This window comes from Haemaphysalis longicornis, unplaced genomic scaffold, assembly GCF_048455015.1.
Source record: "Haemaphysalis longicornis isolate Haplotype H1 unplaced genomic scaffold, Haemaphysalis longicornis Haplotype H1 scaffold_2, whole genome shotgun sequence".
NCBI lineage: Eukaryota > Metazoa > Arthropoda > Arachnida > Ixodida > Ixodidae > Haemaphysalis > Haemaphysalis longicornis.
Window position 1 is genome coordinate 246,148,893 of NW_027526295.1, and position 14,631 is coordinate 246,163,523.

The 14,631-nt window shown below is 50.7% G+C and overlaps 1 protein-coding gene across 4 annotated transcripts in view; it reads right to left on the bottom strand.

Moving 5' to 3' along the window:
* Snf4agamma (SNF4/AMP-activated protein kinase gamma subunit) overlaps positions 1-14,631 on the bottom strand; it is a 345,435-nt gene that overhangs the window by 121,137 nt on the left and 209,667 nt on the right. The window contains exon 1 of one of the 4 annotated variants that reach the window (XM_077700003.1): positions 13,253-14,243. The exons of the other annotated variants lie outside the window; for them this stretch is intronic. Coding sequence (XP_077556129.1) covers positions 13,253-14,228 — 976 coding nt within the window. The 5' untranslated portion in view covers positions 14,229-14,243. Of the gene's footprint in view, positions 1-13,252; positions 14,244-14,631 lie in introns of those variants that run through there. 4 annotated transcript variants of the gene reach the window in all.

The following is a 14,631-nucleotide window of genomic DNA, read 5'->3' on the forward strand; positions in this document are numbered from 1 at the left end:
ACAAAAAAAAAAGGGAAATGAACCGGCAAAAAAAAAAAAAAGCCATCTTCCGTTTCACTGTATAGACGAAAAAAAAGAAAGAAACCTTTAAAACTGTAACAAGGAGCGGCAACCTGGGAGTATGGACTACGAGCACTTTCCGGGATGACGCAATTTACGCCGTATAGTCTCCGAGACCGCCGCCCGCAGCCACTGCGCATATCACTCCGAAACGTAGCAATAACAAAACTGAAAATCACGGTTACGCCGACGGCCCAACGATGAGGCGAGCCGACGAGATCGTGGAAGTGATGTTGTGGCACTCAAGAGGCGTCGTCGTCGTCGGCCAGCGGGGGAGCTGTTGGGAGGGAAGAAGCGCCATCGTAGGCGGCGCCGGTCCACTCATCTCGTCTTGTCCCGCGCTCTCCCGGGTCGATATCACAACGGCGCTGCTTCTAATTAAGGGTCGGCGCGCGCGTGCAGCGTGTCAAGACCCGGCGCTCGAAGCGGCGGGAAAAAGAAATAATAAAGGAGAGCCACTCGCTAGCGGAACCGCAAGCATCACGCAGCAGCCTGCGTCCTTTACAGCAGCCTGCGCCACTGACAGTGACGGGCCGATGAAAAGGCGGATAAAGGATATTGTTATATACGACAGGAGAAATCCCCGCCGCGAAAAGAGCCTTTCTTTCCAGGAAACGTCAAGAGCAAAAGACGTGGGTCGACGGCGTGGAGGAACATGAGGAGACCCTGCGGAACCTCCCTGCTCGATATCAAGGTGACGTTATTCCCGCTCGCTGGGGGGAAGGCGAGAGAGATGGCGAGAGAGAGAGAGAGAGAGAGAGAGAGAGAGAGAGAGAGAGAGAGAGAGAGAGAGAGAGAGAGAGAGAGAGAGAGAGAGAGAGAGAGAGAGAGAGAGAGAGAATAGAGAAGACAGAAAGAGAACCGTTACGTGCATTGCAGAACCGAAGGACTTTTAGGACGGCCTGGATGCGTCACGTCCACTCACTGGTTGGCACGCGAAAGCAGAAAAGAAGGAAATAGACCGACGTTATCGACGGAAAGGCTCTTTGATCGGAAAACTGACGAAACGGAGCTGGGTCGATATTAACGATAGAAAAGACGGACCTTATTGAATTATGAAAGATTTGCTGAAAGGAGTGAACAATGAATGAAGGTTTTTCGCGCGGGAAAACTTTCTACTATTAGTAACGGTATTTAAAAAAAAAAAAAACGAACTGTGTCGTCAGGGCTAAGGATATTAAAGCGAGGATGAATTTAAATCACGCCGCTGACGCGAGAGGAGCGTGGCAATTTTCCCGACAAGGCAGCAGTCATGGCACCAACGTTTGGAACGCGCGGTACCGCTAAAACGCCGTAGCCGAAACAGCGAAAAAAACAACAACAGAAAAATAGACTACTCCTTTATCGAAACGACAAGGATCGGGGAGCGCGAAGCTTTCCAAAATTAAGTATAACACCAAACGAAACAGCCCAGAAGCGAGAAGCAACTTGATTTCGGGATGGCGCAATCGGATAGACGTCGGTTTCATGACGCGAAGGACCCAGGTTATAGATTCTGAGCGCGGAAAGCGTTTTAGTTTTTCTCAACTTTACCCTCGATCATCATCGTCAGAGGAAGTTGGCTTTCCTGCAGTGCGTTTAGGGTGGACCACAGACATCAGTGAAAGGCTGAAACCTTCGCTTTAAAAAAATCTTTACGAGAAACGTTCGGGGCGCGTAAAGCTGTTATCTACATGTGTGAACAGCGTTGTGGTCGATATTCCACACCTCCTGAACGTGCTCCAAATGCTACGTAACTCGGATGAGAAAAAAAAAAAAAATCTGGGTAAATAAAGTACAGCATGTTGTTGGGCTAGTTGATGTTGCATGTTGACACGAGAAAACTGCTCGTAACAAACGGGACTACGAAAAAAAGATCTGGGTATAACTGCTGCCGGCTGCACGGGGCCTGACAGCGGCCTTCATCGACTGCTTCGCTCGTCTGTTCGGCAATAAGCGATATTTAATGGCCTCTGTCGGGTAACGAAGCTGCGTTACACGGACGTCCGAAATGCGAGTAAAAATATGAGCCCCCCGCGCGGCCCCATGGCAGTTCTATGCGGAGCGAAGACGAGGTGTTTAACGAACGAAATCTACCGAAAAGAAGTGAACTGCCGGCGTGGGCACCCGCAAATAAAAAAGTACGCAATTACCGCGTTTCCGCTCTAGTTTAGCGCATAACTCCCTTCTACGCTATCGGGCGACATGGTACGGAAAATGCAGAGGCGCAATTATCGCTTACCGCAAACTCAGTTTTATATACAGTAAATCACTGCTGAACCCACACTCAAAGCGGCTTACTTACGGGAGTTCACCAGCAACAGCAAAAAAAAAAAAAAAAAAAAAGCATCTTACGAAAAATTTTACTCTGAGTTATCCGATAGTGCGAATGATTCTGACCACACACGTCGCAGCTACGCGGAGTCTTCTGGGGCTTTCGTACCTGGCTCATTTAGTGTCACGAAACTTGACGAGAGTCTTTTTATTTGGGTTTTATTTTTGTTCCGATTTTATCTGGCCTCTCTTCGCTGCCATCGTTTACACGGGGATTAATTTGAAAGTAGGCTTCACTGCAATGCACACAGTCAATGTACGAATCCTACCTTACGAAGACCGTGTCACTGTATAGCGGGCTTATACACAGGGCGCGTTTAAGTCGGCTTCGCTACTGTATGCAACTGCATTGCTCGGGAGACCTGTTTCCAGGGGAAATATTCTACTTCCTTGTCGGCGCCTCTCAACATATTGGCGGTAAATTACAAATCCACAGCACCCGCCGCGGTGGCTCAGTGGCTAAGGCGTTGCGCTGCTGAGAACGAGGTCGCGGGTTCGATTCCCGGCCGTGGCGGCCGCTTTTCTGGTGACGGCGAAAAGCAAAAACGCCCGTGTGTACGAGATGTCGGAGCACGTTAAAGATCCCCAGGTGGTCAAAATTAATCCGGGGCCCGCCACTACGGCGCGCCTCATAGCCGTTGTTGCGTCGGCGCGTTAAAACCCTGCAATCAATCAATACAAATCCACAGCAGGCGTAACAAGGCGAGGTGTTTGTTCATTTAGGGATAAATCCGTTACTAATATACAAAAATAGGGAAAAAATGACGCAACGTACGTCCAAACTATTTCCTCTTCCACACAAAGCGAACCATGTAATGGCAAATAATAAAAAAAAGAAATGTCATAGGCGACCTACAGTTCCTGAAAGTTCCCATGAATTGCTGGCAAACCTTTGCAAGTGACTCGTACCAATTAAAATTCAAAGAAACGCTTTTGCTTTCTTCTAAGCTACGGAAAGTAAAACCACCCGACTTTAAGAGCCGAGGGAATTTCTCCGCTACCTATGGGTTTCTTTCAACGCCCGCACGCCTATATACGGGGCGGAATTTTCTTCATTACGAACACGCCCTGGCATGCCATAAACCTACTCCGCATCACAAGTACTTTCAGAATCTGTGACAAGCAATAATTTCGGCAAGGATGTCCCGCATACTCCTCCTCCTTCGCGGTGCGGCTTTCCTGTTCCTGCTGTTTCGTGGACGCGTGCGGCTTTCCGGACTAGGGAGAGGCCACGCACCTTTCTTTATTTTTATTTTTTTCCGGCTTCAATAAACGTTACTCATGGTCACCCCTTCACTGTGCAGGTGCTGATGCAAACTGGCTCTTAGTCCTGCCGTCCTGCTGCAGTTTTAACCACTGTAAAGCCCTTTTACTGCACACAGCTAAGATAGTCAACACACGCCTTACTCTTACGGTTAACTCTGCTGCTGAAGTGGAGAGAAGACTTCCGCAGTTCCGCTAGGGCTCCACTCTTGGGTCCGACAGACAACGCTTTCCTCCCCCTCACCCTGCACTCTCCAAGGAAGAAGAATCGCTGCTCCGCAGACTACAAACCAATACCTTTCCTCACCCAGTTCGCCTGTATCGTGTATTTCCCAATCAATACTCAGCTGAATGTCAGTTTTGTTCACAACCAGGAACTCTACCTCATATTATAATACAGTAATAATATAATAATATAGTAATATAATACGTCATATTATAATACATACTATAATACAGACTAGGGAACCTCTTCCACTTTAGAAAGCTCAAATAAACGTTTATCTCTCTGTGTCTTCCTCTGAAAACAGCTTCGCCAGTTGCGAAGAGGCAAGTCAGCAACAATAATTACAGCTTACAGGTACGTTTTATTTTTAATCCTGGACGTATACTCCGCATAGGCTACCTTGGGGGGAAACGTCAGGAACGGACACAAACTGTCGCCACGAGCGGTGAAGACGAATGGTTGTCATGGCGACCTCCTCAGTTGCCATGGAACTATGCTAGTGCCAACCACCTTAGTGCATCCCGCATTTCTCGGGGAGAGGGTCTGAAAAATTTCCTTGGCTGCCGCTACAGCCTGGAAGATATAACGATAAGACGAAGCTCGAGACTCGTAGCCAGAAAAGAGGAGAAAAACTGGATGATTTAGGTGCTGCGCAAAAAGATCGCCCCAGCGAAGGAATGCGGCAACCACTGCCAAAATGACGAAACGCTACCGCACACGTTTCTTTAGCCACAGGACATGGTCCCTAAAGACGGCCTCGCAGGCCGCACTGAGTCCCCGAAACAGTGCTGCTGCACAACACGCGCAGCTACTTAATTAAGCAATCACACCCAAGTAAAAAAATGCGCGAGCGCCAGTCGCAAGAGGGAGCGAAAACCTGGAGAAAATATCTCGTTAGACTCTGGCTCCCGCCTTATGACGAAGAACTTCGCTACTGAGAATAAATTTGCGAGCAGATTAAAGCTTCTCTGCACAGCACCAGCCGACCACCATGACTTGCAGGTCAACCGATCCCCGGGGTAACCCTCCAGACGTGAACTCCCGCTATGCGCGGCGACACGCCGATTAAAAAAATAAATAAAATGAAGACCTTGCGGGAACCATCAAACCCTATAATGCATGGTCGTTGCGGTAGTGGATAACGCAAATGCAGACGTTCAATCTGATCTACTACATCAAGAAAACCAATTCACCCATGTTTCAGCGCTTAACGAGCTTTGTGACGCCTCGAAGATGATGGGGCCCAGGAGCAGAATTGGAACAATGCACCCTCGTTAAAGCTGTAATAGTGCAAACTCAGTTCACGGTCCGCCCTCTATGTTGCAACGAAACAAACCCCGAGCGCGTATTTCGGTTCCTCCGACCGTCGCGTGCACCTGTCGCACGCCGGATTCGAGCAGCGCCCGAGCGGAGCAAGGCTCGGGCAGAGCTGCCACGCAACATTCTGCCGGCGCTCTGCAGGTCCCCTCAGGGTATCTCCAGGTTCTCCCGCTGGGCCATCGTCACCAGGCAGCCGAGCAGCGGCGTGGAACGCACCGGACTGTCACGGCCGGCACTCGGAGAAACGTGACGCACCGCGGCCGGCCTGACGCGATTACGTCCCGCCCCCCTGGCACGGCTCCTGCGGGCGGCTAAGATTAGCTAGCGCCCGTGCTCGGAGGGCGGCCAGGCACCGTGCCACGGCCACCGGCGGCCCCTGCAAAGCGCCCGCATATGGGGCCCCTTCCGAGACCACTTGCAACGCCGCGTAGGTGTAATGTGCACCGCGACAGGAGCAGCACCCGATTAAATTACGGACAACGAACGAGCTGGCCCCGGCAGCGAAAAGCACAAAATGTGCCCGCAAAGGTGGTAGGAGTTCCACAAAAGGGAAGGAAGGCTTCCAAAGCACTGCTTCAACTGATCCAGAACTTCCCCACGCGAGATGCGTCAGCCAACAAGCGAAGAAGCCCTGGCGACCGCCGTGCGTGCGTGTATATATCGTATACAGTGACCCAGTGGCTATTTTTGACACCTACGAGTCCCAGCCGCAAGCACCTCGACATCTGTAACGTCGGCAGCTCCAGCGTCAAGTGAGAGTGAAACTAATAGTCAACAAATAACTATCGATCTGAACGCTTTCTGGCGGTTTTTCGAGACTTCAACTGTTTAAATAAAACTTTAGTTTCCGTCGCACAACACCCGTGTGGGACTGTATATGTCCATACGACGGTTGTTCGAAAAGTGTGGTAAAATGCAAGGTGAAGTATCTTTCCTGAAAGAAAAAAAAGTGCTATTTCTCAACATTGCCTGTTGCGGGCTACACGCTTTGTCTATCGAGATTGAAACTTTTTTATCACTTCCCGGAATTAGCTATTCGCACGAGCAGCGAAATACACATTGACAGCGGTGACGGCATCTTCGCAGGACGAAAAATTTCCCCTGCCTAATCAAGTTTCGAAGTTCACGAACAAGCTGAAATTAGCATTCGGAGAATATAAGGCGCGAGGAACCAACTGACAGCCAAATTCCCGCAATTTCGCCACCATGACAGGCGATCTGTAGGACGGTGCTATGCCGCGCTTTTCAAAACTAATCGTTCATGCTTCCCAAAACCTTGACACGATTGGAACAAATTACCAGAAGATATGTCTCCATGCGGCAATCCACGTTTGTTAACGCTTTGTCGCGCTTTTCGTTGAAATGAAAGGTGGTATATTATTTTGCAGGTATTTTTCTTCCTTTTTTTGCCACGTCAAGCCTCGTCTCGCTTAGGTTCACAGGCACTTGAATACACTGGCATTTGCGTTGAACGCATCGATCATTGTGCTTGTTTGGTCTCTCTCATGAATGTATTTATCTCCTGCATCATATTTTGTGTTTTGTATCCCCTCCTGTCGTGGCCCTTGGGCGTTGTAGGCACTGTAAATGAATGAATGAATGAATGAATGAATGAATGAATGAATGAATGAATGAATGAATGAATGAATGAATGAATGATTGAATGAATAACTTTCTCGCACACCATCTTTGACCGTATTCTTTTTTTAGTTCAGATCGTCTTTCAGACAGTTCATACAGATTGTTTGGGGATTCTGAAATATTCCATAAGGATCATTCTTTGGCTCCCCCCCCCCCCCCCCGACTAAATAGGGTGAGGGGGAATAAAAACTGATTATGTTTTATACCCCCACACCAACCGAGAAACTGGTCTTTGCTTTCATTGTAGGGCATTTAAGGATAATTATAACAGTGCAATTTGGTCCGGCCAAACTCCCATAAAAGCCGATGTGTAAAAAAAGCCCCCTAATTCTAACGTGAGTGGGCTCCCCAACGGATAATTCGAACTACGCGACCCGTTTGGTGCTACAGAAACGCACCCGCTGCCTCCACACGACGGTGCATCGCTTCCGGAACGTAGTGAAAAACGGAAAGAGAAGGTAGAATTGGGTAAAACCAATTAAAACCCCCATGGAGGACGATTTCTAAGACGTTTTCTTTGCGGACTACATCGGTGTGAACGCGACTGCACTGCTTAGTGGTGCGCTGAAAGATGAGGACATCATTTCTTAAGTTCGAAACGCAAAGCTTGTCGCTGCAGTGAGGAGGTGGGCTCAGCACGCTGTGCAGCCGTAAGCTCGAAAGTCATGGTGAGCTGAAATACTGCTGGTATCTCCTTTAGTACTGAAAAACAAAAAAAAAGGCGATGCTGCCATATCCACTACTTAGAGCAAAAAATGTTCGGCGTGGCCTTTTAGGGCAAAAGGCAAAAGGGAATCACATAGTTTTTCAATATTTTTTTAAGCAATTGACGTGTCTTACTGCTTCCTTATCGCTGTGTACGGTTTTTACTCCTCGATTTCGTTAGTTCGCACTTTCATTAATTCCAACTGAGACAGCGTATCCTTGCGGTTCGAATTAACGAGCTTTTACTGCATGAAAAACAGCTTCCAGCGTGTCTGAGCGTGTCAGACAGTGTTTGCAGCAAGCACTGAGCAAAGTGTGGAACGAGTCATTTTGTTCCTCAGCCTGCGGGTAACGAAAAGGAAGAACGTGCATCATGGAGGTACGCACTCTATATAAGAACGCTGAAAATTTTCGATTTTGGTAGGACGGCCCTTGATGTCTAAAAAAAAGCGTTATACTCAAGCGCTTTTAAATTTAAGTGGGACCTCGGCTCGCCGTCAGCCCACAAGACAATAAAACAAATAAACAAATAAATAAAAGACGGAAAAACAAGCTTCGGGGCAGGCGAAAGGCGACTTGTCAACCCGGATTACATTGACAGGCCATATATGCCACGACGTTTGTTGCAGTGCTAATGCGGAAGCACTCCATCCTCGGCACGATTACAGCATCGCCAGCGGGTGTCGCAACAACAGCTGAGACGCCGGCGATTGTAGCAATATCTGAACCCACGAGACAGACAGAGAGAGAGGGGGGTGGGGGAGAAGGAGAGGAAGAGAGAGCTCGTCCTTTCCTTAGAAGATACGCTCGTAACGTGGTATTTTTTGTCAGGGAGACCGGAACACACTGCAGCTATCAGCAAAAACACCTTTCTCCCGGCACTTCTTCCGGCGATCGGCCTATTTTCCGAGTCGACGACGCCGAGCGGACAAGAGAGAAACAGGCCACCCGCCGCGAACGCCGCAAAAACACAAGGCGTGCGCGCGCGACAAAAGGCGAGGCGCGTCCAGGGCGATTTGTCTCCCGTCGCGCTAATGCTGCGCCGAGCGGCGGCAGCACGACGACGTCCGGGCATCCGCTCGGCGGGACAACAGCGTGGGCGTCCCTTCTCCGCAAGGCTGGGGACGCCTGCGGCGAAGCGGCACGGAAGGGAGCAGCGACCAAAACCGACGCCTCTTCGTAGCAGGCGTCGTATAGCTAACGGCCTTTATACTTTATCCATTTATTAAGGCACTCACCAGAACATTCGGATGAAGGACCTCGGGAAGGGCAGGAGGGGGGGGGGGGGCGCCTGTGGATGACGGACAGCAAAGACGAATTGCTCCGTATCGCACATTTCGGGCCTTCTGGAACCGCAAGCCGATAAGTACTATTCGGCAAACGATTTCTCATACTAGCTAAATTTGTCATCATTTTATCGCCTACTGCGAGGATATGTGATGCTGGTTCCGAATAGTAGTATGAACAATGTGTGTTTATACTGCGTGACAAAACGTGTGGAATGTACCTTCCCGCTTTCGTTAAACAAACGTAGTTGGAACTGCGTAAACAACCAATACATCTGGGCCTCGAAAGCAACAGTAACGTTACCATTCGCCTATTATTCTATGCTGACCCTAGCATTTCATCGCTGACATTTGAATCCATGGAGTTTCGTCTCTGCTAAGTTTCGTCTCTGCTAACTCATTTAATCCATAGTTGTCACGCAATCTGTTTCATTTCCGGGTCAATTTACAGAAATAACTCGAACGGCGATCTGGATAACCTGAACCGGCACTGTTTCACATCTCCTATATACAGTGTTCCGAAACTTTGTGTGTGAAATTTCACGGCCAACGATGGGACATCACAAGAGGCATCGTAGAGTCACTCTACTAAATTCAAACCCACCGTAAATCCTCAAATCCGCCTTAGCCATAGCACAGTCAAAAATTCTTGCATTTTGTTTCGGCTGCCGTTTCCCCGTATGAACCCTCTCACCTCTGGTTTCTTTTAGGAGGCTGCGAAATTAAGCTGGCTGCAAGGGCAGCATAGCGACGTTGCCGATACTTCCTGGTAGCCAGTGGTAGCAAAACAAAGCTGATAAACAAAATCACAGCAGGCCGCGTGGATACTTCTCCCACTCTATGACTTACTTCCCTCTCCATCGAATAAAAAAAACTGTCCGCCCAGTTTCTTCGATTCACGTTGCCGAATGGGTGACCCCACCACTCTTGTTGTTCATCCTTCAGGGGGGGGGGGGGGGTAAGGCGCGGATAGTAACATCCGTTCAATCGTCGTGCGTAGTAACGCCGGGCATCTCACTGAGACTCCAGTACCGCTGTCGCGATCCCCAAGGCCACGTACGGCCTGATCAGGAGCGGTATTCACGTGATCCCGCTCGCGGTACACAGAACACATCCCGCGACAATTGACCCGGAGTTTTGCAGCAACCCATTCGCGCCAGAGAGGAGACGCGCGGCGGTGGATACATCGCCGAGGAACGGGGAGGCGTCCATTATGCAAGCAGCAGAGCGAGCCCAAGGGTGACGTGCTCCGCAACTAGACAGCCGTGATCGACGGGCTTGTATCGGCCCGGCCCAGACGAGGCACGCACGCGAAGCGAGAGGGCCCCGGCGTGACGCCGCCCTTCTGCCGCGTCCTAACTCGCAGTGCCGCAGCGTGCGGAGAAGAAAAAAAAGAAAAGCAACGGGCACAGAGACGCATGCTCAGCAGTTGCGGAGTGCCGCTGTCGGAACAAGCGATGCACAGACCAGTGCGACACGCGCCACGGTGCTGCGGCACAACAGCTGTCAGCCGTATGCCGCGCTATGACATCGACCGACACTTCCGACCCGCCGTTCAGATGCTGATGTAGCGCTCCTTTTTTTTTTTTTTTTTCTTCTCCCGACTGTTGGCGACAACACTGCCTCGAGGTCAAGGTCTCCCCTAGACAAGACCCGATCACTCTATTCGTTTCTCAAACTCGCCACACGAACAAGGGACTCGAGCAAAACATCTTCGAAAAGTCGTTACGAAACGTCTTAATGCGCGCAACTCGATGACCCATGGCCATCACCGAATTAACAGTAATCCCCCCGGCGGCGACAGCATGGAGAGTGACTACTGCGCTCGCTAATAATCAGGGCGAGCACGTAACGAGAGAAATTAACTCGTCGCGCTGGTAGACGTTTCTCACGGGTTAATTGACAGGTGGAGTGAAGCCAGGTCCCACTTTTTTATTCTTTACAGCCGCTTGACGGGCGAAGACTGGCTGTCTGCACACGAGACCCCGAAAAAAAAAGACGCTAATGAAGCTGCGCTTAGTCCGCGACCATTCTCCCGCCACACGAAAGCGTGCGGTGATAGAACTGGCGCCAAAGGCAGGAGTTTGTTTGCTTCCGCGCCACTAAACGATGTTTGTATCCCCTTGTCTGGTTTGCAAAGTCGTTGCGGTGCGTAGAAGTCAAAACTTAACGACGCACGAGCGCGTGGCCTTCGGTACATGAAGCGCGGTCTGCTCAGAGCCACCGGCGCTACCAGCGAGATTAGGGCACGGCGCTGCGGCAGCCAAACATGTAAAGGCGACGTTTTTTACTTATTTTTCTTGCCAAGCAGCTAGCGTCTTGATCTTGTTTTGGGGCGTGAATATGGAAGATTAAAAAAATACTATAAAAACAAAATAGCCACAGCTGAAGACAACAATCACATCTTTTAGGATCTGGTGTGGATCTAGTGTGAACAATCACACCATCTAGGATCTGGTACTCCTTCGAAAATAGTGATAGCGATGCTTCATTGATCCACTGAAACAGTGAAGCATCGCTATCACTGTTTTCGAAGGAGTACCGGATCCTAGACAACATGCTATAAAAAGGTGTGATTGTTGTGTTGAGCTGTGGCTATTTTGTTTTTATAGTATCTTTTTTAGATGTATTATCCTTTGTGTATGTTTGTGTGTTTGTAGACAAGCTACTTATATCCCTGTCTTTCATTGGAATAAATTAGTTGTTAGTAGCGCATCTGTCTCGTCGTTCTTCGTTTTTTCTGTCCTCGTTTGTTGCGCTCGTTTTTCCTTAAGCAATGAACCAACTAGCCCAACAGCATATTTTACTGAAATATCGAAGAAGTTGACACCTCAACAGTATTTCGGGTGAAACACTCTAATAAAAATCACGCAAAAACTTCATGCCATACGAGAGTCTTCGCCTCTTCGCATGCTTGCACATGTGTCTAAAACTTAACGGCGCTGACAATGAACGCCCCTGCCGAAGAACCGTGCCAGATGCAATATCAGAAGTTAAGTGACTATGAGCCCAAGATAATTCTTAAAACGCATATATCTTAAAATTTAAAGACGGGTCACGAACAAGAACAACAAGAAACACCCAATCCCAGATGGCTCAAAAACAGGGGGCAGAAGCACTTCGGCCGGTTATTTTTGGGTACACGGCGTGCATACAGTAGCGGCTGGCGTTTGCGGAGAGACAAAATCTCCTTGGACCCAATTCGTCCTTTTATTAAACGTATGTGACCATTTTATGATTCCGGCAGTGCGTTTTCTTGAACATTTTTTCTTGGTTTGCGTATGACGGCCGTATTAACTTAACGCGGCATGCTTAAATCATCCCAGAATCATCCAAAAACAAAACAAACATTAAAAGGCAAAGCTGTGGCAGCTGCCCAACGCAATAAGAGTAAACGAATTCTTAATAGCGCTTTTACGAGCATGTTCCACGGCGTGGGTGACGGGGGGGGAAAGAAAAAAAGAATGTACGGTTATTGCGTCGCGCCGAGCCTTTCAGATGCGGAAAGTTGTACGTGTTGATGCGCACGCGAAATTTAAAGCACAGGCTGCTAATTTTGTCCGAAAATACGCGCGGTGTGGTGACAATAATGAGACACTGACACCAGTGCGCCACAGCGAGCGGGGATATTTTCGCAAGGTTTAAAATGCGCAGCGCACAGCCGCTCCATCCGCAGAAGAAAGCTTGTCAACTACGAGAGGTTATACCCGTACAGAAAATAAATATAGGAAGGATAATCTGTGGGAAGAATGACACGGATGCGCGGAAAGTTGATTTGGAGCGGCATCAAACTGGGCTCGGCGACTGAGATGCCGATTTCAAATCGCTGACAGTCGGCCAAAGTGGGCTTCGAAATAAACTGCACGCGTTGATGCGTTCAGGACATGACAGCAGTGTTTTGAACATTTCGTTCGATGCTCCACTAGCATGTATACGGTAGGCGCAGATCTTTGAACATTTCCTGCAAAAACGAAAAAAAAAAGGAAAAATTTGCGGTAGAAGCATCAAGTAAAAAGGATGGTTGCTCGAATGGACGATTAACGCTTTCGAAACAAAGGTGTTTGTAGTGCACGAAGAAACTGCGTACAGTGAAGCACGAATTTAGGCTACCGACACCCACGATCAAGAGTTTTCACCCAGACACCCTGCAAACACGTCTACGACTTCCACTCGACACACCTATATGTTATAGACAGATATTTCTGGAGCACATACACCCTCCCTGTATGGTAGCATGCTGGCATGATGCAGCTCCAGAACATATACCGCGGCATACGCACCTAAAGGGTGAACGGTGAATTCGAAGCGTCGGGGGGCAGAAAACAAAAGTGCCATCACAGCCACTGCGTTTCGGAGCAGAGAGCAGCACCCAAAGCGCACCGGGACAGCGCCAAAAGGTCGTGCACGCCACTGACCCATGCAGGAGGCACACACCGACCTGAGCCCTGGTCCGGACGCAGGTCTCCCGCCAAAGTCGTGTTGCGCCGCTTCAGCTGGAAGCGCAGGCCGCGTGCGAACGAGGACGAGGACAGGGGACCCTTGCCCTTGGTCGTCTCGCCCTGCTGCTGCTGCTGCTGCTGCTGGGCGCGGGAAGCGTGCGCGGACTGCTTCCCCTTGGCCGGCGGCGACTGCTTCCCCTTGCTGAGGGGCGGCGGCGACGGCTGGGCCCGGGTGGGGGACTTGGAGGGAGACTTGTGGCGGAACAGCGCCGCGCCGGCGTCCGAGGCGTGCAGCGTGAGCCGGCTGAACGGCGATCGCGCCTTGACCGAGCGCGGCGGGGGCAGCGCAGCGGCCGGCTCGCCCGTGGACGCCCTGGCCGCCGACGCCGGAGGGGGCTCCTCCAGCGTGGGCGGCAGGCGGCCTTCCTTGGCCAGGGTCCGCATCAGGGGCCGGCAGCCGGAGGAGGGAAGCCGGCGGGCCGCATGGCGTTCGCGACGACCTGGGTCGGGCGCGCGCGCGCAGCCCCGCGACTCCGCCGACCGAGGCGCGAGCGCCGACTGCGACGCGCAGGAGGCGGCAACCGCGTCGGTGCGCGACCTAGAGCGCCGTCCGCGGAGCGACCCCGCCGCGGGATGGGGATGCGGGCTCTTCGCCTCCGGTGGCACTTCCCTCCAGTGTTTGGCCGCGCGCCCGCCGCTTCTCCGAAGGGCCCGCGTCGGCGCTCGATGCGGGACGCCGCCGCCGCCGCCGCCGCCGCCGCCGCCGCCGCCGCTGCTGCTGCTGCTGCTGCTGCTCCTACTCGTGTTTGGGCCTCCCCGACTACTTGGCACCGCGCTTTGATTTCGGCTTGGTCCGGGACCCACGCGTCGGGTGCGTCTGTTTTGCCGACCGCAGTCGTCGGCCTCGGGATCGCAACGAGTAGACGGAAACGGACGATTCCTGTGGTTGCACTGAAGGCGAACTTCTTGTAGCATTCCATTTAATCACGTGGTCGAGTAACATCGTTAAACTATTACCGGCCGCTATGCTGAACCTTGACAATCATCCAGCATCATCTAATTTGATAATAAAGTAACAACGGGAGTTATATTCATCGACAAACGGAGGACTCAGACGGTACCGTTTCCGGAAAGATATTGAAGTGAATGTAGAAAATGCAGAAGTACTGTAAGTTTGAGTGAGGACGCATTGAAGCGCACCAACGCAACGCCTCCAAGAAAACCATGGCGACGCATAGCGTTCTACGTATAAGCAAAAACATGTCCGCGACCTCTGGCACCACAACAATTATGAGTGGGGATGAATACCGCAGCCGCTTCGGACCTCCTAAACAGGCGGTCACTCCGTTCCTCATTACCGTGGTTGCTTCTCCCCTCT